The following is a 22,234-nucleotide window of genomic DNA, read 5'->3' on the forward strand; positions in this document are numbered from 1 at the left end:
TCTTGCCGTCATCGGCCGACGTATGCCCAGCGTGCTCTGGCCTTTGCTCGAGCTTTAGCCGTTGCTCATTTCGCAAAATCTCCGGTCCCAGACTTTGACGTTGGGCAGGTAATTCTGCCTGCAAGCCTGTCCTTGTCCACATCATCACGGACAGGGTACCTCAGCCCTATGATTCAGGCCGGGGAAAACGTGACTCACATCACCACAACAAAGCCGTGCACTGTTTACTCTGCCAAGACATCAACACTTACTGGTTGCGCAGCACCCTGGCTACTAAACCCGAGCAGGAGATTCTGGATTTCCAGAAGCTGTGGATGTGAGTGGTGGAGCTGCGCGCCTCCACCGGCGGGAGCGGCATGTGGGTTCTTACACCGCTGCAGCCTCACTTCTACAACCTGCATTATTACTAGTAGGAATTCGCGAATGAGCGCTGCGGAAACACGCCGCCCCCAATGCTCAAAGGTTTGAAAAAGTGAAATTGCAGCCCAACTTCCAGGGCGGTCTTCAGGCACTTGGAATGGGCAGCAGCATGAATTGGGGTTATTTTGAGATCGGTGAGAAGACGAGTGAGGGGATGGGACGTCCGGTCAAGGTCGGAGAGTGTTTTGAGATGCGAGCGTGAAGAAACAATTGAGGATCTTCAGTGGACTGAAAGTGCTTCCTGCAGTGGGTACTGTGTAGGGCTGGAACTGATATACCACCATCGTTGTGTACTATAGGGTACGCGTACGCGCCGTGGGGAAAAAAGTACTTGCCCTGTCTATCAGTCAGTCCACCGATCAAGATCAACGGGACTTCCCAACGGCGATCTAGAGATCCAGAGAATTATCACCCCTACAAATCACTGCTTCGCCAGGGTGCAAGCAGGGCCTCAGCAATTGCCCGACTCGGCTCGGCTAGCGTGATCTGACGGTGGCTGAGGGCTGCGACTGCAAAGCACTTTGTGCGCTCGTGGCGTTTGCATTGCTTCTTACGGTCGCTCGGCTGCCGCGCTGTGCGACGCGATCTGGCGTCTTTGGGGGGTAACACAAGCAGATGTGAGTGGGGAGATCGTATGTCTTAGATAGATGGGAATATAGGTTGTACAGCTGGGGGGATACCAAACGCCTCTGGCGAGCGAGGCGTTCATCACCTTACGGCCGTGAGCAGGATTTCTGGCGATGTGATCGAATCAGGCACGTTTGGAGCAAGTGAGGCCCGACAGCCGTGACAAGCAGCGCAGTCCCTCTACCTTGCACTGAGAATAGACTTAAGAAATCGAGAGAAATGCGAGATACTAGCCAATGACGTGCGTCTATTCGATAAGTGCGTAAGCCAGCCGATCGGTAGACGCTCGGTAAATAGATCGGATGTACTAAGGCAGCACAGAACGGCATGCAGTGTTTTCCTCGAAAGGCTCCAAGCAGACAAGGCCCAGCGTGACGGATTATCCAAGGTCGGCAAGGCAAACCAACGGGCGCTGGTGCGCCTCAGCACGATAACGAGCGCGAACACAGAAACACAGGAATGGATGTCTGCTTTCCCAGAATAGACAGGGACAGTCGCTGCAGATGCCGGGCGGTGAGATGACTAGTGCGCGCCTGGCCAAAGGGATGATGACACCGTTGACCAGGGCTGGACGAGTGCGAGCAAGGTGAGCCCTTCGCGCAGCATGGCGAGAACAAGCAGTTGGACGGAAAGTGGGAAGTTGGAAGTGCATCGGCTGATGTGACGATTTGGCTGTGGTTGATTTGATGGGTAAAGGAAGGGTCCCTCGGAGAAAGGCAGCCCGTATTGCATCTCATGCTCTGGACTCATGATTACACAGAGCCCACCACTGCAAGTCACGTCTACATATCGCCCGCGCCCACGACGGGAGAGCAGCAATCGCGCAGTTTGGAAACGCGCATCGCCTTGACTCAGTCTTGTCTGCATCTGGCAGATTTTTCACTGCTACTGAGCTTACGGCCGGCCAAGGTTGGCTTCCAAGCAGCGCTCTGGCGAATCACGGTGGTGGTGACGGGGGAATCTTGTTGAAGGGCCGGCCCGCAAGTCGACCAAGCGTATCGATTACAGTGGTACGGGGCCTGTCGTACCAAAGTATTGCGCGGACAGTGACAGCCCTGGCCTGACGTGCAATCAGCGCTCATGGCGGCCATGAGCTGTGACGCGAGCTCGACCTCTCCGTGAATCCAGCGCGCGCGACAAACAGGCGGGCAGAGTATTGACTGCCCGGCCGTCTGTTCACCACGCAAAATGGCACGCGCAGGGGCAGCAGGGCAAACGGGAGCGAGAAGGTGCGCGCCGTGAATGGCACAGTGCTGGCGCTGGCTGGCTGCCACCTGCACCGCAGTCGACGGCAGCCACTCGTTTCTGGGTAGATTCGTGCGGTGATGCAAGCCTACCCGACGCTGCTTGGGGCGCCGAATGGGAGCGCCAGCCCGTGTTTCGCGTGCATCCCACGGAAGTCACTCTCCTGCTCCCCCCCAGCACTGCTTAGCACCCAGAGAAGAGGGCCTAGCTCGTCCAAGGTTTCTGCTTCGGGCGCACACCCCGCCGTCTGCGATAACTAGCCTGCCTTCCCCACCCGTACTCTAGCACCCTCACTCATACCACCATCTTTCCTGGCAGCCCTCACCCTGCCGACGCGCAGCTTCACATCGCTCGCTTTTTTTTTTTGGGGAACGCGCAAGGCCGCCGTTGCTTGTCAGTGCTCGTCCGTGCCCGTGCAATCGAAAGCACTGGGAAAACGCGCTTCTGCCAGGGCCCTGCCATTGAGATTACCCAAAAGAGCAATCCACACCGCCAGTCCGGGCCACACCGGTACTTTGCTACAAGACTCCAGCACCGCCCACGCCATGGACTTTTCCAACACTAACAACCAAAATCACATGGATTTTCACAGACCCTCGTCGACGCTATCCAGCAACGACCGGAAACCCAACGCCTTCTCTTTCGACGACCAACAGACACTGGACGCCGGCATCCTCGACACACCCACCTTGATGTCGCCAACCACCTCCACCCAGGGCATCTTCTCGCCCGATGGCTCCATCTGGGAGGATTTCTCACAGAACCAGTTTGTCGACCGCACTGCCACAAGTTCGGTTGTTAACTCAAACGTCAACAACCCCTTCTTCACCGAGCAGAGCAACAACCCCTTCGCTCGTCTTCCTCCTAACCAAGCTGCAACCTACGGCCAGCAGTCGTGGCCTATGGACAACTCTGGCATCCGCACCCCGACAGCACCCAAGCCTTCAAATCCCTTTGGTCCTGGTGACTTTGGTGTCCAGTCAGCCTTCGTTCCTGAGCCCCAGCAGCAGATGTTCCATGGACTCCCCGTGCACGCAAATGTCAGACCCAGCACTGTCTTTTCCAACGCTGCTGCTGAGCAGCCCATGTCGCCGCACACCCACGCGGACTGGATGGCCTTCAACCAGAATGAGATGGACTCACGGCCCGGGCCCAAGCGCATGAGGCCCAACACGCCTCCTCCCCGCGGTTTCTCTCCTCGTCGCGACGGTGGTATCAGGAAGAAGAACGCCCGCTTCGACATCCCCGCCGAACGCAACTTGTTCAACATCGATCAGCTCATCTCTAGCTGCACCAACGAGGACGAGATGAAAGAGCTCAAGCAACAGAAACGACTTCTCCGCAACAGACAGGCCGCGTACGTACCTCTCTTTGGAATTCGGTTCAGCGTTCCTCGCTTGGCCCAATCCATGATTTGGTCTCTGCTTCCATTGTTCATCAGCTAACGTATCGCAGTCTTGACTCTCGACAACGCAAGAAGAAGCACACTGAAGAGCTCGAGGAAGAAAAGAAGGGTTGGATCGAGAAGATGTGCGGCATGCAAGAAGAGTTTGCTGCCATGCGTGTTGAGTACGACCAGCTCGTTGTTGAGAAGGAGAACTGGCATCGCGAGTCTATGGACATGCATCACATGATCAACCAGTTGCAGTTCGACAAGGAAGAGCTCGTCCGCAGCCACACCCTTGAGACCGGTGAGCTTCGTAAGAAGGTCGCCGTTCTTACCGAGCGTCTCGAGAACAGCCCTGGCAACATGACCGTCGCACCCAGCACCACCTTCACCGACTTCGCTTCCGAGATGGACAACCTTCACATGGGCGGCAACGAGTGGGACAACTACATCTTCGTCAACGACTTCGCCTCCGATGAGCAGACTCCTCAGGAACAGCCCATGGCCATCGTGACCCGTGTCAAGGAAGAGAAGGAGCCTGTCGCATCTGGTCTTCTGCTCATGCTGCTGCTGTGTGGTGCTTTCGTCGCAAGCAAGTCTGGCTCCGGCGCCGCACCGCCTATGCCTCGCATGCCTGACGAGGTTCGCGCTGCTTCTGCAGACGTTCTCGACAGCATCCTCAAGGATGCTGGTGTCTCTTCTGCTTTCACCGAGCAGGGTCTTATTGCCAACACCGTCACTGGTTTGGAGCCCACTCCATCCGGCATGGCTTGGCCCAAGGCTACCATGTCCGGTTCTGACCACACCGGCATCTCTGGTTCTCGTCTCGATCAACTGCACTCTCAGCTCGCTGCTCCCACCAAGGAGCAGGAGAACGAGCAGCTCTTCTCCATCACACCCGCCCAGTACAGCAGCATGACTTCCCTCGACTTCACCCGCCCTCGCTACAGCATCGGCAGCGACGACCTCAGTGACCCGCTTTCGCCCTCTCAGCCATCGCACCGCCGCAACCTCGCCGCCACCCTTGCCGCTATGCGCGAGCAGAACAAGGGCGAGTCCGCTGCCGAGGTCTACACTCGCAGCTTGCTCTGGGACAAGATCTCACCCGAGGTCGTCCACGAGTTCAAGCGCATCGTCGAGGAGTCCACCGCCATGTCAAGGCCTAGCACCTCCGACGGCTTCAAGGCCGAGGGATGAAGTACCACCCCACCACCAACCACCAACAACCAACAACACCTTTCCTTACGTCCGACACCCTGTCGTGACCTCTTTGCATCAATTCGTTCTAGCATAGCGCTTCCCTTCTTCCCGCCTTCCGTCTGGGCTTCCCTTTGAGACAACTTGCATTGTCGGCTTCCGCCGCCTTCTTCTTCTCGCCATCTGCCTGGCCAATTTTCTACATCTGGGACGGCAACGTCGAAACCATTTCGATTACATCGCTGAGCATACATGGCGGTTGCACCTTTGCACTTTGCTTTTGGGCGTGCCGTGATGGCTACCACGGCTACCATTTATTTGACTTTTATTTGCTGCTTTACACATATTTCCTATTTCACAAACACCTTTGGTTTTGTTTTTTTTTTGGCTTTGTTGGGTTAGTGTTTATAGCAGAGCGTAGCGAGCGAGCGTGTCCTTTCCGTGGCTTTTCTTATGTCTATATGATGAGATGAGAGCGAGGGAAACTGATTGGATATCACGATCACGAATCGAGCATGAGGTTGGAGATGGAGACGATGTACGCGCTACGACACTGTATATGAATTACGGCTGAAGATGATGGCATCACCGCACCAGTGACAGATTGATATTTCTTGCGATTTATATTTATTAGCTAGTGTTGGAGGAGGTTCTGGACAATCTACACTTTCTGCTTTTGAGGTCGGACGATACTGTTCGACTTCCATCCACCTACACCACGTCCACCACTTGCATTGTGACTCTTCCCCCCACTCGTCGCGCACACAGCGAGCGACCACCTTCGATACCGCACCCGACACCGCCGTACCTCGCAGCAGAAATCCAGCAAACCCAGCGATTTCCGCAAATCCTCATTGACTCACAAACAAGATTCTCGTACAACCAAGACCGTCACCACACTGCGCCACACACCTCTCCTAACTCTCTGGACCAGCGCTAGCGAGAATAGTTAGCAAATATAGACCCCCCCCCCTCTTCCTCATGGCTGTGGTAGGCTATGTGAGTGCGTAGTGAAACAGGTGAAGAGGCTAATGCGGAAAAACCAGGTGCACATTACGCGGACACGGCTCTCTCATTGGGCACGTTTGTGACATTTTCGATTGGAATGCATGAGCATCCGGCGTGACCATGGCAGGATCAGCAGTCACGGGAGGCAGCGGGAGCTCAGGCAAGTTATCAAGATGATAGGCAACATGTACACTCTCCAGATGCGCGGTTGCACGCTTCCATACGGCCGACAGTAGTAGGGGTACCAAAGCGCTGATCGCCTGTGTGCATGTGTTGGTGTTACGAAATTCGTTGCTGTGCTACTTGCGTATACTCACGCCTCAACATCGGTCTATCGAGCGCCAGATGACCACTTCCGGCATCACGACGAGTGCACAGAGGCCTAATGCGGCTTGACAGGTCCGGTGCACAGCATATTCTCGAGAAGAATTGATCGCCAGATCTTGAATTCATGAATGTTATTGATGTGCAACCCTCAGAAGTAGCGGTAACCAACACTCAGTTGTTTGCTGGTGGGGTCTCTCCTCGTCGTGCTATCTCAAAAACACTACTTGGGATCGTACTTTGGCTTCCAGATCCTGTGAATCGGTCAGCACGTGCTTAAGCAGGTACGTTCACTCGTTCACGGGTATCGCGTCGGCCCTGCGCGGTCCGGTGCGGTCCAGTCCAGTTGAGTTCGCAGCTCGGTCCAGTGAGCGGCGACAGCTATGCGAAGCTCTCGGCTGAGTTGAGGTCAATTAGACAGCTTCACTCAGTCCGGGCGGGCGTCGCGGCTCGGTGTGGCCGTGCCATCTCCATATCTAGGAGCAGTCGCATACACCGATCAACCAGTCTGATCGAACAATAACACCCATCGTTGATGATTGAAGGCCTTATCCAGCCCGCCCCATCTGACACCCTCGCTCTCCTCCGTCATCGGCTCACCAAAGCAGTTCCACACCCTCAGCCCTCCCCCACCAGCGACAGCATGCCACGTGTATGCAGCCCAACCGCATATGGCACTCAATCCATCCCGCCAGGCGCAGCCATACACCCGACGCTCCCGATGGGGTCTGGCAGCGGACACGGCACGCGACGATGCGCTGCGGTTGGTGGGGTGCTGCAAGTGACATTTGCGGGAGGGAGGGTGAGGGCCGTACCTAGCAGCTGCTAAGCGAGCGATGCGTCGTTGGGGATGCTGTAAGATGTTGAAATGGGGCACTGAGAGCCAATGGAGCGGGCTTGGCGCATGAGCGGCGAAACGGGGTACGTTCTGGTATGTCGTGGCTAGTGATATGGACCGCGTGGGTGGGTGGTGGACTTTCTGCTTGATCCGAGGATCTTGGTATGTTGATGTTGATGGTGACGGTTGGCGCGGATGGAGTGTTACTTCTGGCGGTTTGTGATGCGGGATGTCCTGGAAGGGAATGACAGGCAGGTAACATCCGTGCCGGGTAATCATCTGGTAACTCGAACCGATGCATGCTGAACGAAGAGATGTTGGTACTTACCAAGTATTCCCTAACGTCTTGTTTCCTTTCGATTCCGCGAGGCGCAGGAACTGAGCCGCTTTGAACTGCAGGCACGAGGCGCTGTTAGCAACCAATATTCTTCGTTCCCGCAGTAGCCGAACACAAGTGAGATGCCGTGAGTGAGATGCACAAGATCCCAAGAGAACTGCTGCCCAAACAGTGAGGCGGAAGGTGAGAAAACTATCATGCGGAGGGTTCTGAGACATCGATGATGGATAACGGGAGCGAAAGTGAGCAGTCTTCCAAGCTCACCGTTCGCGTTGCCGCTGTGCAGAAGCTTACACTGGCGACACATGATCGGTGGCTTGAATGCGTAGGCCTCTGAATACAGACCCCCCGTAGATACCCAACATAGCGACGAAGGAGAGCCAGGGAAAAGTTACGGGGTGAGGTTTGGAGGCTGAAGTTGAGGACTGACGTACCTTGTCCTTCTTCGTGCCAAACCCTTCGGTATAGCACCAGGCAACCTCGTTCATCGCATCTGCGTCCCCTAGATTGGCAGCCGTCTCGTAGTACTGCTTTGCCGCAGCCGGATCTTTCTTGATACCCCAGCCATTGCGAAAGCAGTTCGCCAACTCGTACATAGCAAGCACCAGCTCGCCCTTCGCAGCACCGCCTTTCTTCATGCCAGCACCAAGCGCAAGTTTCTCAACTTCAGCGCTGTTGGATGCCGCAAGTGACAGATAGTGCACTGCTTGCTCTTGATTCGCATCAATGCCCCAAGCATGTCGTAGCGCAAGCCCATACAAGACCTGAGCGAGAGCATTGTTCGCACCGCTCGGATCCGCCAATCTCCCAAACAGCGCCGTACTCGCCTCAAGATTACCATTCTCATGCAACCTGATCGCCTTCTGGATATTCTCCTCGTCCGCCAGCGCGCTAGTGCTGGGCTGTCTCTGCACGCCCGATCTCCCAGCAGGCGCCATGCCCATGTTCGCCATCACATCGTTTATCTCGATCGTGGGTGTCGGCGGCGCGCTCTGCCCGAGTGGTCCTCCTTGAACCAGCACCGTAGCTCTCTTCTCCCATTTCGCTTCATCTTCCTCGTTGCGTGCTACCACTGCACCTCCCACGTCTGGCAGGTTGTCCGGCACGTTGACACTACTTGCACTCTTGTTTCGCCCGAAATGCAACCGCTCGCTCAATGTGCCACTTCTTGGCCTCCCTGTCCCATCCTCACTAGCCCTTCCATTGCTCTCTTGCGAACCTGTGCTGCTGACATTCGAGTGCCGTCTGAACCTGCCAAACCCTCTTGTGTCTTTGGGGCTTAAGAGGGGTGCTTCAGAGCGCGTAGGGTCGCCGGGGAATGAGGGTGGTTCGATAGCCTCGTGGGTGCTGGTCGTGGTGCGAAAGAACTGGAATTCCGGTACATCAGGGCTCAGTGTCGGACCCTTCTCAGGCGTCCCTGACGCGCCCTCATCTTTTATTTTATCTTTCTTCTTAAGGAGATCTTTGAGTTGCATGGTTGCTGAGCAATCGGGCTGGGCGCGTCGCGAGCGGGCGCGTCGCAAGCGGGCGCGTTCAAGGGGTATATGGGTCAGGTGAGGGGTGCTGTTATTGCGGTTGCAACTGCAATTTTACTGCGGTCCCAGATGTCTGGGGATTCTTATTGTACTCTTAGAGTAGTCTTGTATCGGCGCAGCTTCTCAGCAACCGTGGCAGGATGCATCGAGCTTGGCTAAGCTGCGCCGCGTAATGTCAGATGGAGGTGAGTTGCTTGTAGGACAGCCAAGCTCAGCCTCAGCCCGCCCGAGCCTCCACCAGCCGCGGTCTATTTTGGTTCCACCAAGGCGAGGAAGAGCATGCAGAATTTATTTCACTGATATGGTAGTCACGTCGTTGATCACGGAACTTGTTGTGAGATATATGTTCTTTTCCATTGTTCTGTTTGTACATGCTTTTTCTTTTCTTTCTGGATGAATGAGAATGTCCAACCCCGGACCCAGCTATCTACTGACACCAAGAGACTAGGAAACTACCAAGAATCACGGAACTCACGCTGTCGTGAAGCGCTAGAGGGGTATCATCGCAATACGCACCATGTCGTGGCAACGCTGAATCGAAACTTCGAACGTCAAAACGGTCCAATGAGCAAGTCAAAAGAGCCTACCAAGTTAAGCAATCGAAACTGCAGAAACTTTGACGCGAGGAAAGGGTTAGGTAAAAGTGTAGTGCTGCTCGGGAGAGGGGGCCTACAGGTTTTTAAAGTCGAGTATGCCGTGAAACGTGGTACCTAATCCTCGACATCAAAAGGCACGTAGTCGACCTGTTCTGTGAACAGATGAGGTGCATGAGAAGTGTCTGTGTTCGGATCCGAACTCCAGTTTTGTACCCCGGCAGTGGTAGTTTCGGCCTCTGGAGAAGTTGCCCGGGATTGGTCCTCTGGTGAAGAGCGACCGGTTGGCTTTCGCATTCGAGATGCACGATGTACGTGCCGATGCTGGCATTTGTCGCCTCTGATGCACTCTCCTTTGTTCGCAAAGTCGGGGCACTCGTATGCGTGCAGGTCAGCGCATTCAGCACCTTTCTCGCAATATCCTAAGCGTCCAAAAGCATCGCAAATCTGAGCTGCTGGGTTGACGCGAACGTGCGCAAAGCGACAGTCCTCGTTCGTGCATCGTCCCTCCTGGAAATGGAGACACGTCGGGACGTTGTGCGGTGTGGAGTCGTGGGACAGAGAACAGTGGTCGCCTCTGTTGCAATCGTTCTTGAAGAGCCAGCGCTTGCAGAGCGCTTGCTTGTTCGGATCGTGGAGAAGAGGACAGCCATGACGGGTACAGAGACCTACACAGAAGTTAGACGCAATCGCAAAAGGGGACGGACCTGGGTGTCTCAAAGTAGTGGGTTACCTGTGGATGTGAATGTTGCGCAAAGGGATTTCGGTTCTGCAGGTGGTTGGCTGTTCTGTCTTGAATGAGCATTCGACAAACGTGCTGAACCGGGAGCCGAGGCGCTCTCGGTACCGGAAGCTTCAGCAGACACATCTGGCTTGTTGAACACGACGGTTCGGTTCTTGAATTTGGTCGCGCCGTGTGGCGGCGGTGGGCGCTGATACGGATGGTAGGAAGCAGCTCCCCGCCCTCCATAAGCGTAACCCCCACGCTGTGGTCCTCCTCTATATGAGCTGTTGTACGCTCCGCGACCCCGAGGGGCGTAGCTGTTTGCGGGGTTGTTGTACGCTGTTGCTGCGCCGCCATCGTAAGGAGATGTGTGGGCGGTGTAACCATTCGAGAAACTGGCAAGTCGATCCTGCTGCTCTTTCTTCATGCGCGCAATATAGCCTGGGTTTATGCCGTCAATATATTTTCCCCGTGTAAGCCTCCTCTTTCACATACTGTTCAGTTCTGCGCGCGCTCGTAATCGTTCTTCTTTCGTGCTCATTGCATTGATCTGGTCTATTGTATACGGTGGGGGTCCAGGTGGTGCCATGTTTGCGATAGTTTCACTGTAGGTGCCTAAGGATCAGTTATATACTGTGCAAAGGTTAGTACTACGTGAGCGCAAGTCTTGGTTGCTGCAGTCGAGCGGTGACGAGGGCGGGAAAAGAAGTGGTGGGGCGAGACAATAGATGCGATTACCGACCATTTTAGCGTAGTTTTGCTAGCACGTGACATGGCGTCGCTTCGGCGTGTACTCGCAGATACCTGGTGAAGGTGTTAGTCAGATGACTGAGAAGGTATTAGTCAGATGACTGAGAAGGTACACTTGAAAGTGGCAGCTTGTTAGTAGAGGAGTACCTCTGTGGCTAAGAAAGCAACCTGTCGCACGGCATCATGAGCGTCAACATCATGTCACTAACGAGCATCTTCGCGACAAGGGTGCAGTTGAAATGCATAGTTGGTATCTAGTGATGGATGAACAGGTAACTGAGTATGATGAACCCCTCCTCGGTGCTTTTACAGATGATCTGCGCCGTCCCAATGCCCATAGCCGGTACTCCTGTGCAATGCAATGTTGTGTGATTATGGTCCTTGCCTAGTCAGACCTAGTCGTCCGCGTCCAGGTTGCCATTCAACTCATTGAGCTGTTTCTTCTTGATATGAAGATCTTGCTGCTGTCTCTCGATCGTCTTGTTCATACGCTGTTTGAAGAGAGGGTTGTTTGTCTTGTCGCGCGACTCGATACTCTGCTGGCAGGCCTTCTCCAGTTCAGCAACCTCTGCCTCCAGCAGCTCCCTCCTCTGTTGCTCAGCTGCAGCGGCCTCGTCAATGTCAGAGTCATCGTCATCGTCGTCATCGTCGTCGTCATCGTCGTCCTCTGCTGATGTGGCGGCGACTGGTGTAGTTGGGGCGGTTTCGGGCTCGACAACAATGCTGCCATTCTGCGCAAGTGCATGCATAGCCGCGTCGTGCGCAGTGACAGGAGTTTGCCCTTCGACGGCGTCGCTGTTGCCGAACAGAGCCTCGATGTCCTCGCCGTCGGCTTGTATCTCGACATCGTCGTCTTCCATGAATCCAGCTTGCAGCATCTCTTCCAAGGCAGCAGCGTCGACTTCTTCGACTGGAGTCTCTGCGGGTGCATTCATCATCTCTTCGTCCTCGTCGTCTTCTGACCCAGACTCGTCCTCCGAAGACTCCGCCCCCTCCTCGACAAGTTCGTACTTTGTGTTCTCGGCGTTGTCGTCAGCCTCTAATAACGCATTCATCTCAGCTTCGGCTCGTTCAACGTCGAGGTAAGACTTCCGCGGTCGGAAGCGCCGCTTGCGAACCCAGCGCATGGGCGGCGTGAGACCATGAGGATAGCGGTGCGAGTTTTCTTCGACATAGCCTGGTCGTGGGTACTTCTTTGCCTCGTCTTCGTTCTGAACTCTACCCAGAACGAGGAGCATCTGGCAGACGTCTGCAGTCTTGACCCAGTCCTTCTTGTTCCAGCTCTTCATCGATTCTATGATGTTTGGTAGCTCCACCATGGAGGCAGCGTAGTGACGGCCTTGTATCGTAACCATAGCTTTCCTGCCCTCTTTGTCGAAGAATCTGAAGTATACGCCTGGTCCTCCTTGCATGGCACTTCGCCCTATAGTCTTCTCCTCGATAGACTTGCGTAACAGGTCGCAGTCAGGTCCTGGGAGCATTCGCAAGACGAACTGTGCCTCTATTGCTGGATCGACCTCTGCCTCCTCGGCTTCACTGTCGTATCCTACACCTAGTGGTCTCATCGGAGGCCGCCCCGCACCCTTGACCTTCAGTAGCGTGGTGCCGCGTGACGGTGCAGGCGCACCGGAGGCTGAAGGCTTGGGCTTTATGGATAGCTTGAGGGACGTCTGGCGGTTTGGGGGCATCTTTGGTACTCTTTGCACAGGCACTGAAAGCTCCATGTCCTCCTCATCGTCGCTCTCGTCTAGTCTTTCCAGGCTCTTCAGCGTTGGCTTCGGCTTGCGCTTCGCTACTGGCACCTCTCCATCTTCGCCATCCTCGCGAGCCCTCTTTTTTGGCCCCGGCTTGCCTGGTAGAACAGCGTTTCCATTCTCGTCGATCCTAGGCTTCTTGGTGTACTTGCGCTTCTGCTTGGGCGCGTCGGCGGAAGCATCACCGTCTGCTGCAGGCGCAGCAGGAGTTGCTGGCTTCAACTTGAGCTTGAAGCCACCGATTTTCACAGCGGCGGGTGCGGGTGCTGCGTCTCCGGCCGCAGGCGGCGCAGGCGGTGCTGCCGGTGCGTCGCTAGAAGCTGCGTTGGGGTTCTTGAGCTTGAGCTTCATCGTGTCGACGGAGAGGTAGCTCGAGTCACGGGCATGGGCGACAGTGGTCGAGCGCAAATGCGCACTGGCGACTGTTCAATAGCAGTTGTGTGGTGGAGGTGCGACTGACGACAATAGAATGCGGAGATTAGTCTTGGCGGACGCGACTGTGAAAGTCCAAGCTCCACGCGCCTTCACGTTGGCAACGAGCACCATCTCACCCGCACACGCCCAACGATGCGCTGTCTGCTGCCTCGGTAATCGCAGACATCCACTGGACCTCTGCATCCATACAAACCACGTGACCGCGCCAGCATGTCCCAGAACGACCTGTTCCTCAACCTCCTGCGGCCCGCAGTCCTCCACGTCCTGCGCGCGACAGGCTTCCACTATGGCAAACCCTCTGCCGTCGACACAGTGGTGGATCTCACAGCGCGGTATTTGACACTACTTGCTGAGCGCACCGCATACAACGCATACTCAAATCACAACGACCTGATACCCGACATTTCCGATGTGCGCATGGCAATGCAGGACTGTGGTCTGCTAGTGCCGACCATGACCGCTGGCGAGGAACTCTGGAAAGAGTATCTGCGGAAGCCGCTGGAAGAATACAACGGCGAATCTGGCGCACGAGAGATGGAAGAACGCAGGCGCGATGCTGAGGACACAGCAGACGTGACTGAGTTCATAGAATGGGTCCAGGGCGAGCAGAACAAGGAGATTCGACGGATAGCAGGCACCTATAAGCCGGTTGCCACAAATCCTACGGAGCAGCTTGACCAGCTGGAGATGGAGGACTACCTGAACAGTAGGTCGAGTATGCATCTATCTGCAGACCATCACTAATGCAACCTGAAGCACTCATGAAGAAGCACAGCAAAACTGGCGTCGAATCCCGCTTCCAGGGGACAGTGCTCGGTATCCCATCAGAAAGCAAGCCAGTGAAGATTGAAGGGGGGCCAGATTCGATCGAAGAATGGAATCGCAAGACTCGCGAAAAGGCCATCAAGGCGGCGGAGTCAAACGCAGAGAGCAACGGGACACCAGCGATGTCGAGACAGCAATCGGAGGACGTGGTCATGGAAACGGAATGAAATACCCATCATTGGATCATCACAGCATAGCGAAGGCGTTAGGACGGAATTTCTATCAATCAGGGAGGTATGTTCAGCCTTAAAGGGGCATCGGCATCTTACGCAAATGCAAAAGTAAAGCTTTCTCCGTCTCCGCCCAACTGCGTGTTCTAAATTACGCGGTTCAGCCTGATGATAAACGTGCCACAAGCGCGTTTGCACGAGACCAGGAACGCGCCGTGGGGTGCGATGTGAATGACGCCGCCCCGCCTACGTCATGGCATTCATCGACCACCGACTTCGCAACTTTTCCACAACATACCTTTCCACAACCCAATTAAACTTCTCCTAGCATCAATCGAGAAACCTTCAACTCAAACACACTTCTTGACACCCACAGAGCACCATTGTCCCACACAACACTACCACAATGTCCGCCCTTTCACCAACCGGCCCCTCCCAACCAACCCAAAACCAAGCCTACGAAACCCCTGGCAACCCAGTCTCCGCAAACCCCACCGAGAAAGCCACCCAAGGCTTCAACGCCTCGGACAACAGTGCCTCAGTCGACCAGCGCATCCCGCAGAAGCAAGCCTCCGACGCCGCCGGCGACCGCAACGCCAAGTTCGAGGAGGGCGCGGGCGTGCACGGCGCGCCAGCTGGTGAAGAGAGGAAGGGACTCAGCCAAGAGGATGTAGGAAGGCATAAGGAGCTGGATGGGCAGCAGATGGCTGCGCCGGGTGAGGGGAGGGTGGCGGACGCTGTTGCACAGGGCGGGAAGGGGATGGGTGGGGGTGGGAGTGAGCCGAGCTTTACAAGTGATTTGGACAGGTGAGTCTCCATGGTTGTACGAGGATGATAGGAGTGGCATGCTGACTATTCTTCAGGAAGAAGGCTGAGCAGGCTGAAGCGAGAGAGGCTATCAAGCAGGAGAGGGCTGGAAATATTCAGGCTGGAGGCGCGGCGGGACAGACTGGTGGTCCTGCGAACCCTGTTGATCAGGGTGGCTACCCTAACGGTGGTCCTCTGAACTAGATGTTTGGGTCTGATCGCAGGGCGAGAAAAAGGGATAGCGAGTGAGTGTTACACAAGAGAGCTCACCTCCGGCTCAACATAACCACGAACATAATACTACCAAATGACCAAGCACTCGATCTATCTTACCCTGCCGGTGCACGCGCAATTATACAACATGTTGACACTCAACAGGACTCGATACATATCCTTGGTGATCTCAGTGACGGAGGCTGGATGCATACCTCACGTCTAGATTGCAGCACCACTCGAGACAAGAACTTATGAAGCGACGTTGGTATGTCCTATGATAAGCGGGAACGACCGCAGCGGCATGAACGTTATACAATGATATGGATAGTTACAAAAAGTACGACTGTGAAGCGTGATAAACATGTACCCAAGCCCAATCTTTGTGAACCAGATGCGGACCTACCACAACCAAGCGATTGGTGGTCTCAGCGATCTCAAACGCCCTAAACCCAAAGACAATCGTTATGTACATGAAGATAGTAATGAAGAAGAAAGAAGGATCGAGCCTGAAGGACTAGTCGTTAGGGTTGAACCTAAGGATTTATACCATAGGCATCGAACTGAAACTCGTTGACCGCAGGATACGAGACGAAATTGTCATTGTACATGACAGGGTCAACGGGCTGTATACTCGCGCTCAACCCGTAGTCGAGCGGGATCTGCGGCAACTGCTGCTGCCCCACGGGATACGGTTTCGACACATCAACCATATCGAACGTCGTCTCGTAGCCAGCGCCAGCAGCTTCGGTCTCAGGCGCGCTGTCCGACACGCTCTCAGGCGACGTAGGTAGCGGGTTGTTGGGAACTTCCATCTCTTGAATCCAATGCTGCTTCAGCCAGTCCATGGCAGGATGGTCACCGCCACCAATCCCGCCGCGCTTCTCGTCATTCTTGCCCTTCCGGCCCCGCTTGCGCGGGTGGAAGTGTGCGCGGCGCAGGTGCGCAGCGGCGTTGTAGTATGCGCCATAGACTTTCTTGTTGCGGCAGTGTTTACAGTTGTCGAGAAAGTGCTTGTCGAAAGACGGCGCAACACAGATATACCCCTTGCGCACCACAGCGTGCGCGCGCGCGATGTGGCGATCAAGTTCATGCGTGCCGCGAAACCCGTCAGGGCGTTCGTCGCAGTGCTGACACATGATCTTAGGGTGTTGGGGGCGGACATATGGTGTTTTAGAGATCACACCTACGGTCTTGGAAGACCCGTCTTCGGACCTTATCCGCGCCATCTGAGCATTGGATGGCTTAGACAAGGCCTCCGCATGTGGCTCGCTTGCTTTAGGGGCAAGCGGGCGCGACGCAGCCGCGGCATTGATTTCGCGCTCGCGGCGCGATTGCCGGGAGCAAGTTGACGGCGCCGAGGCGTCGCTCGCGTTGCTCTCGGACGAGTGGGATGTCGACCTCCGCATATCCTCCGCCAGGTGCGACTCGTTCTGATGATGTTGTCCGGAAGAAGCGGCAAGTGCTTGCACACTTGCCATTGAAGCAGGAACAGAAAACACAGGAAAAACGACAGTTTCACTGGCCGCAGGACCAGTGAAGGCAAGGAAATTAGAATCGAATTTCGATCCATCGTAGCAAGAAGGAAAGGAAAGTGCGCTATCCTCAGGGAGGATAGGCATGTAAGACAAATCAGACTGAACGCGCAGAGAAGTTTCATCAAGGAAAGAGGTGTTCAGACTGCTTTGACGACTCATGGCGTTACTAGATTGAGTAACAGGAGTCATCAGCGCAGTCTGAGGTGTGCTGGGTGATGTGGAGCAATCTGATAATTGACACCATTGGGGGGTTAGTTGCACGTGCATGTTATGAAAGGGGACTGAAGGCGATGAAGCCTGCTCAATGCAAGTATTGACGTAGTCACCAGGGGTGTACTCAACCGTAGCCTCAGGAATGGCCTGAAGGCTGGCCTGGTTCCGCATCGATTGCTCCGAGTAGAGTGCATAGTCGCTCGTCTCGTTGGATGTCGCTGACCAGATGGTGAGGTCGCTTGCTGAGCGTTGGAGATTGTTGCTCTCGGGGATGGTGGTGGATCTGGGTTGGGAGGCCGGGGCGGATTGGGTGCGGTCCATCTGCTGGAGGTTAGAACATAGGGAGAGCGACCACCAAAGATGATGTCCATACAGGAAGTTGTGTCAAGTTCGACATGCTGTTTGGCATCGTCCTTGGGGTCTGGTGGGCCATCGATGGCTGTGCGGGGTTGTCGAAGCCATGGCTTTGGTAGAGGGGGCCGTGTAACCAAGCTGCCTGGCGCTCCTCCTCAGTGAGGTGGGCGTTGTTGACCCAGAAGTCCAGTTTCGCCTGTTCCGGTATCGCATAGGCACTACTACTACTATTTATATAGATATTGGCCATGTTAAGGTAGTATTTGGTGGCAGATGTGGTGGTCTTGTAGGAAGCAAACTGCACGATGTTAACAATCTGCGAACGTTGATGTGCGTCTGTCTGTGCAGTAAATCTTACAATAGAATAGCTGACTACTGAAACGCGGACGATATAAAGGCGAATGAGGTTCTTCAGCAATGTGAGGCGTGCAATGGAGGAGGAAGCGGGCCATGATGGGGATAATGGGCTTTTAGCACCCACACGAAATGCGGCAGGCGGTTGATGCGCTGGCTCGAGCGGAGGACGTCTGACGAGTGCGGGACGCGCTGAGCGGGTCGTGACAGGGCCAAACGTCGCTCAGGAGGGCAACCCAAGTCGAAGATCACCAACTTCCATCTGAAATGTGATTGGATGACAGGAGACGTGGGTGAATGTCATTCGCTGCCTCGCATTTTCTTTTTGGACGAGTGTGCACCGACCCATGTCAGCTTGGCAAGGATCGACCCTATCGTGAGCCCACACTCGGTGAAAGGGCAACAAGCTATCCTGCATCCTCTTCCATTCGGTCAATCTCTGCATCAGTGGCAGCGCATCCTCGTCCAGCTGGTATTGCTTTTTGCGCGGCCCCCGCGCCTCTGTCGGATGTTGCAAAGGCAGAACGGTCGTCATCCACAAGGGTCTTCAGATCGCACATGGGCCGACTCCTCTTCAACGCCCCGTTGCGACTTTACGCTGCTAATCATATCCCCTTCGAGCCACACCTTTTGCATTTCTTTCTATCGAACGCTTTGTCACATCACGGACTACCTCATTAGGCCAGCAGCGAGTCGTATATTTCTTGGCGCGAGAATTCACCGAGCGTTCTCATCTCAAACACGGCTTATGAGTCTTCAATTTCCATTAGGTTTGATTCGATTTCTCCAAACATAGGCCGTTTTCTTCTAGCATGTCACGAGCCTTCAGTTTGCTGTTCACAACTTTCGGAACTTTTCGAGCCGGGTAGTGCCGGCGAGAGCAGTCTCCTTAATCTGATTAGCTGGCGCTTTTGTGGAGAGCCTTGTGGCACGGAGGCGCCTGATGACGCTGACGAGAACGAGAACATGCTGGAGGCATCCTTCGATTGCTACTTTGCTGACTCCGCGGGCTCAGAGGTTCGAGTTCCATCACATCCAAATCCGTTTCTTGTAGCGCCTGTTGCTGCCCGTTCAGCCAATACCGGTCCAAGCATTCATCTGTGGCTTCTTCGATCAGACCAATGCCGTCGAAGTACACGACTATCGAATCTGTTTCGCTGGCGAACGGGTCCAAAGTAGCAACGGAATCCTTTCGAAGCAAGGCTGGGTGCTTTTCGAGATGGATCGGACCAGGCACGTAGATCCTTGTCTGATACAGGTCCTCGAGGTCCTCGTCGCCGGCAAACCTGCCGTCTGATCGTGGCTGTGGTCTCTGGAAGCGCGAGGGCGTCTTTGGTGAAACTGGTGTTGAGGTCCCTCGCCTGCCATAGATTGCACTGGTTGGCCTGAATCGCCCAGGCTGGCGCTCAGGTGTAGCGTACAGCTCTACTGGCGTGCCTAGCATCGATTGAGGTGAGTCGACGGATTTGTCAGGCTCTGATTCCACAAAGTCCATTCTCAGCCTTGCCAGCTGCTTCCTCTCCAGTGTCTCCCTCACTCTTGATTTGCGAGAGAAGGATGCATTTGCTTGCAATAACTCCGTCCCTTTCTCCTCTTCTTCACATTCATCAGTTGAATACATAGGTTTCACTACCTCTTTTTCTAATAGCCTTTCGTCTATGCCTAACACTTTCCTAGCTTTTGAATCGTTCTTAGATGATAGATGTCTTAAGTGCCTCCCTCTCGCTGCATCTTGCGGTGCATACTCCGTGGAGTTGAACGCACTAGGCAGTGCTGTGTTAGCTTTTTGCCGCATACTGGGTCTTCGCACGATTGCTACGACATCGCCCACACTCCTTATTCCTTGCCGTAGCGACTGTCTGCGCGAGAGCGATGTCACTGTGATGGCCGGCGTATCAGGCAGTGTGCGCGGCATCTCCGGTTGAGGCATTAAGGGTGTTTCTGGGGTAAGAGTTGTGGGAGTCGGGCCGTCGTCAGTATCGTCTTCGCCGTCGGTATTCTCAAATGAAGACGAAGCAAAGCTCGTGAAGGTCCACAGTCCATCAATGACGAGTAAACCGAGTTCGCTAATCTCTCTCGTGGGACGGGCCGCGAAGTTCGCTGATGGTAGTTCATCATCGGGGATGTCGTAGTAATCCTCGCCCGTGGTTTGCATCTTGACGACACGAATCTGTACTCAATCGTAGGTGCGCGGGAGGCAGTCCAACAGCGCTTGCGCGGTATTTGGGCCATGGTTCTTTGTCTGGTCGCTATAGCGATGTTTGCAGAGTTGCACATGTTGGGGCTGGCTAGAGCGTTGTCAGATCCCGAAACAACAAAGAAAGTCGTCGAGCCTATGGGATGGCTCAGCACTGCTATCCCTTCGATTAGTACAAAGGCATAGCTAAATACCTGTCATGGCTTTCGGACCCCAACTTTGTACAGGACGCTTATTTTAATTTGGGCGGGGACTCTGGTGCACCCCTTGCGTGCAAGCAGGTTCACTCCGCAGCCCTACACACATGTTCTTATGTGGGCGCTATCTTATGACAGATCATCGATGTACTTGTCAATATAGTTGTTTCACTGGAACTGAAAGTTGCCAGCCCTATTGATCATTACTGACTACATATAGTCTCTGCTCCAAACCGAGTTGTTTAGCATCCATATTGTAGCTATGCGCCTTAAATATGTTGAAAGATTTCCGCAGCAGCTCTTTGTTGTGTACGCTCCCACTCAACAAGACAACGTCTTCCTTACTTTGAAAGTCCTTTCAATATACAGTTCCAAGCATTCCGTGCTGTCAATTCGTTCATTGTCGCGCCCACAATTCGTTGAGGTCATTCACAAACGACTGGGCTACTGAGAAACCCCTCAGTGTGATTGTCTCTAACAGTTGCAGAATTTCGAACCGAGTCGAACGATCGCGAGCCCTTGCCCCTGCAACCCTTAATGGGAAGAACAGAAGTATTCCCGCACTTCCCTGGTCCAGTAGGCTGCCACTTGTCATTAGGATCTGCCTCACATGCCCGCCTACTACGGTGCTACTCAAGGTCGGAGAGGGCGGTGCTGATGCGGATGTAAAAGGTACGTGGTATGAGAATATACCGTCAAGATAAACAGAGATGGTGTGATAATACACACGCGCGATGCTTATCTCCACGTCTAGCTTGTTCCCATCGACACTGAGAGATGCCCAAGAGGTGAAGTCCGAGTGCCAATGGAGAAGAGTAGATTGCAGAACAAGGCCCTCTTGGGCTAATGATGTCGCAGAATAATGTTGCACCTGTTGTGGCATATTCTGAGCATTGGTAACGAAGTGGAGAGTCCGTGTACCCAAGTCCACGAACTGTGGTAGAATGTCGAATAACGCCTCCTTAGGCGTCCAGGCACCCATGTGCTGGATCCAGTACAGTTTGGTTGCCAGTTTCCATTCCGGTTCGGCAAGGAAGGTGGGTTCAGTGAATATCAGCGCGCGTACGATCTCGAAAATTCGTGCACCGAAGAAGAACATTTGCCGCTGTTCGGTGTCCTTGTTTGGAAGGATAAGCATGTTGGGACCTTGCATGCGCAAGATAGTACTTGTGCCATGCAAGAAGTGTGCGAGCCAGTTGGTGCCAGTGCTGTCACGCATCAGCTATAGAGAATTAGTACTGGCAATTTCTACATCTGGCTCGAAGAAGACATTACTGACCTCAAATACACCGAGTAGCAGGGTTGTCCACAACGCCGAGGGATCGCACAAGAACGACTTCGATGCGATCTTTGCTTGTACGCAATGAACAGAACGGGAATATGCTTGCAGTGCTGCGAGATTCTCATCCCTAGTGGAGGCGAGCTGGCTATGCTGAGTGATGTGAAGCGCAGATATTGCGTTGATCGCATCGCGGAGTTCGGGAGCGTGGTGAACAAGAGAGCAGAGCGAAGTTTCGAATCGTGGAGCTATGCCTGTGAATGAATTCTGGTGTAAGAACGATATGAAGAAGTGTGTCAGGTAAATATCGCTTTTTATTGAAGGTGCTCGCGGGATCAAAGAAACCGTTGTCTTGTTCACATGGGAATGGGCCGTGTTCGTATAGGTTGCTTGCGTTGCGTGAAGGAAGATTGGTGCAGAGGTCTTTCGCTTCGTCGTTATGTGGCATGTACGATTTGTTTTGCTACAGTTCAGACAGGGGAAGCCACCAATACACTGATGAAGTCCGTCAATCTACGACTTTGGAAACAAGAGCGCGTGAGTCCTACTTTAATTCGGCGCTCAACACAGCGGTCGCACCGCTTCCTTCGCGCCTTGCGTCCATCGTAGGGTCCGCTAGCTTGCGTCATATGTTACAGTCAAGAACACGATGAGTGCACGAAGCTGCCGTGGGCGCTATATGGGATTGTGATCGCGGATGCTGTTGGTGACTAAGAAGAAAAAGGTAGTGTTACTGCGCAAACTTGTCTTTATGAATGGTGAGCGACGCAAGACATGCCGAATCAGTCCGAAGCTGACAGAATCCATGCAAGGCACGTTCAGGTCAATCGGCGGCATCGTGTTGATACAGTGTTGTTTGCTGGGCTGGCGTAGAAGGAGGAGTGGAGACTGACCAAGCCGAATAGGTAGAGAA

At 54.3% G+C, this 22,234-nt stretch overlaps 10 protein-coding genes across 10 annotated transcripts; 4 read left to right on the plus strand and 6 right to left on the minus strand.

Moving 5' to 3' along the window:
- Positions 1-2,837: 2,837 nt before the first annotated feature.
- On the plus strand, positions 2,838-4,870 carry BU25DRAFT_377141 (uncharacterized protein; the record flags this gene model as incomplete). The annotated part of the gene is made up of 3 exons (XM_033704131.1): positions 2,838-3,709; positions 3,748-4,321; positions 4,364-4,870. Coding segments are annotated over 3 exons (1,953 nt in total), but the record flags the coding sequence as incomplete, so codon positions are not given.
- A 1,449-nt stretch (positions 4,871-6,319) lies between these two features.
- Positions 6,320-9,049, minus strand: BU25DRAFT_414990 (HCP-like protein). Its single transcript, XM_033707428.1, has 3 exons — positions 7,818-9,049; positions 7,375-7,439; positions 6,320-6,462 (listed from the first exon to the last, which is right to left on the minus strand). Exons 1-3 carry the CDS (start codon positions 8,856-8,858, stop codon positions 6,432-6,434), a joined length of 1,137 nt encoding a protein of 378 aa, XP_033556933.1. The 5' UTR covers positions 8,859-9,049; the 3' UTR covers positions 6,320-6,431.
- A 204-nt stretch (positions 9,050-9,253) lies between these two features.
- Positions 9,254-10,936, minus strand: BU25DRAFT_414993 (uncharacterized protein). Its single transcript, XM_033707429.1, has 2 exons — positions 10,245-10,936; positions 9,254-10,179 (listed from the first exon to the last, which is right to left on the minus strand). Exons 1-2 carry the CDS (start codon positions 10,660-10,662, stop codon positions 9,629-9,631), a joined length of 969 nt encoding a protein of 322 aa, XP_033556934.1. The 5' UTR covers positions 10,663-10,936; the 3' UTR covers positions 9,254-9,628.
- A 296-nt stretch (positions 10,937-11,232) lies between these two features.
- On the minus strand, positions 11,233-13,245 carry BU25DRAFT_414994 (uncharacterized protein). The gene has a single exon (XM_033707430.1). It carries the CDS (start codon positions 13,088-13,090, stop codon positions 11,381-11,383), a length of 1,710 nt encoding a protein of 569 aa, XP_033556935.1. The 5' UTR covers positions 13,091-13,245; the 3' UTR covers positions 11,233-11,380.
- A 36-nt stretch (positions 13,246-13,281) lies between these two features.
- BU25DRAFT_402008 (uncharacterized protein) lies at positions 13,282-14,282 on the plus strand. Its single transcript, XM_033705029.1, has 2 exons — positions 13,282-13,880; positions 13,931-14,282. Exons 1-2 carry the CDS (start codon positions 13,385-13,387, stop codon positions 14,164-14,166), a joined length of 732 nt encoding a protein of 243 aa, XP_033556936.1. The 5' UTR covers positions 13,282-13,384; the 3' UTR covers positions 14,167-14,282.
- Positions 14,283-14,575: 293 nt separating this feature from the next.
- Positions 14,576-15,319, plus strand: BU25DRAFT_377155 (uncharacterized protein; the record flags this gene model as incomplete). The annotated part of the gene is made up of 2 exons (XM_033704132.1): positions 14,576-14,976; positions 15,033-15,319. The coding sequence occupies 2 exons, from the start codon at positions 14,576-14,578 to the stop codon at positions 15,178-15,180; spliced, it is 549 nt and encodes a 182-aa protein (XP_033556937.1). The 3' UTR covers positions 15,181-15,319.
- A 510-nt stretch (positions 15,320-15,829) lies between these two features.
- Positions 15,830-17,861, minus strand: BU25DRAFT_451833 (uncharacterized protein; the record flags this gene model as incomplete). Its single annotated transcript, XM_033709772.1, has 4 exons — positions 17,653-17,861; positions 17,314-17,592; positions 15,883-17,261; positions 15,830-15,851 (listed from the first exon to the last, which is right to left on the minus strand). Exons 2-4 carry the CDS (start codon positions 17,542-17,544, stop codon positions 15,830-15,832), a joined length of 1,632 nt encoding a protein of 543 aa, XP_033556938.1. The 5' UTR covers positions 17,545-17,592; positions 17,653-17,861.
- Positions 17,734-18,765, plus strand: BU25DRAFT_205114 (uncharacterized protein). The gene has a single exon (XM_033701140.1). The coding sequence runs from the start codon at positions 17,926-17,928 to the stop codon at positions 18,442-18,444; it is 519 nt and encodes a 172-aa protein (XP_033556939.1). The 5' UTR covers positions 17,734-17,925; the 3' UTR covers positions 18,445-18,765.
- Positions 18,077-20,266, minus strand: BU25DRAFT_414997 (uncharacterized protein). The gene has a single exon (XM_033707431.1). The coding sequence runs from the start codon at positions 19,801-19,803 to the stop codon at positions 18,547-18,549; it is 1,257 nt and encodes a 418-aa protein (XP_033556940.1). The 5' UTR covers positions 19,804-20,266; the 3' UTR covers positions 18,077-18,546.
- On the minus strand, positions 20,249-22,196 carry BU25DRAFT_205072 (uncharacterized protein). Its single transcript, XM_033701139.1, has 3 exons — positions 21,870-22,196; positions 21,322-21,816; positions 20,249-21,264 (listed from the first exon to the last, which is right to left on the minus strand). Exons 1-3 carry the CDS (start codon positions 21,948-21,950, stop codon positions 20,440-20,442), a joined length of 1,401 nt encoding a protein of 466 aa, XP_033556941.1. The 5' UTR covers positions 21,951-22,196; the 3' UTR covers positions 20,249-20,439.
- Positions 22,197-22,234: the final 38 nt, after the last annotated feature.

This window comes from Macroventuria anomochaeta, assembly GCF_010093625.1.
Source record: "Macroventuria anomochaeta strain CBS 525.71 unplaced genomic scaffold BU25scaffold_42, whole genome shotgun sequence".
Lineage (NCBI taxonomy): Eukaryota > Fungi > Ascomycota > Dothideomycetes > Pleosporales > Didymellaceae > Macroventuria > Macroventuria anomochaeta.

What these genes read in the sequence shown, in the direction of transcription:
- BU25DRAFT_402008 (XM_033705029.1), top strand. Translation starts at nt 13,385, where the DNA reads ATGTCCCAGAACGACCTGTTCCTCAACCTCCTGCGGCCCGCAGTCCTC. An exon ending in GATGGAGGACTACCTGAACA is followed by an intron (nt 13,881 to 13,930) that starts GTAGGTCGAGTA and finishes TGCAACCTGAAG; the next exon opens with CACTCATGAAGAAGCACAGC.
- BU25DRAFT_414994 (XM_033707430.1), bottom strand. Translation starts at nt 13,090, where the DNA reads ATGAAGCTCAAGCTCAAGAACCCCAACGCAGCTTCTAGCGACGCACCG.
- BU25DRAFT_205114 (XM_033701140.1), top strand. Translation starts at nt 17,926, where the DNA reads ATGACAGGAGACGTGGGTGAATGTCATTCGCTGCCTCGCATTTTCTTT.
- BU25DRAFT_205072 (XM_033701139.1), bottom strand. Translation starts at nt 21,950, where the DNA reads ATGACGCAAGCTAGCGGACCCTACGATGGACGCAAGGCGCGAAGGAAG. An exon ending in GTGTTGAGCGCCGAATTAAA is followed by an intron (nt 21,817 to 21,869) that starts GTAGGACTCACG and finishes GGACTTCATCAG; the next exon opens with TGTATTGGTGGCTTCCCCTG. An exon ending in TGCTACTCGGTGTATTTGAG is followed by an intron (nt 21,265 to 21,321) that starts GTCAGTAATGTC and finishes AATTCTCTATAG; the next exon opens with CTGATGCGTGACAGCACTGG.
- BU25DRAFT_414993 (XM_033707429.1), bottom strand. Translation starts at nt 10,662, where the DNA reads ATGAAGAAAGAGCAGCAGGATCGACTTGCCAGTTTCTCGAATGGTTAC. An exon ending in CGCAACATTCACATCCACAG is followed by an intron (nt 10,180 to 10,244) that starts GTAACCCACTAC and finishes ACTTCTGTGTAG; the next exon opens with GTCTCTGTACCCGTCATGGC.
- BU25DRAFT_414997 (XM_033707431.1), bottom strand. Translation starts at nt 19,803, where the DNA reads ATGCAAACCACGGGCGAGGATTACTACGACATCCCCGATGATGAACTA.
- BU25DRAFT_414990 (XM_033707428.1), bottom strand. Translation starts at nt 8,858, where the DNA reads ATGCAACTCAAAGATCTCCTTAAGAAGAAAGATAAAATAAAAGATGAG. An exon ending in TTGGCACGAAGAAGGACAAG is followed by an intron (nt 7,440 to 7,817) that starts GTACGTCAGTCC and finishes TCGTGCCTGCAG; the next exon opens with TTCAAAGCGGCTCAGTTCCT. An exon ending in AAGACGTTAGGGAATACTTG is followed by an intron (nt 6,463 to 7,374) that starts GTAAGTACCAAC and finishes ACCGATTCACAG; the next exon opens with GATCTGGAAGCCAAAGTACG.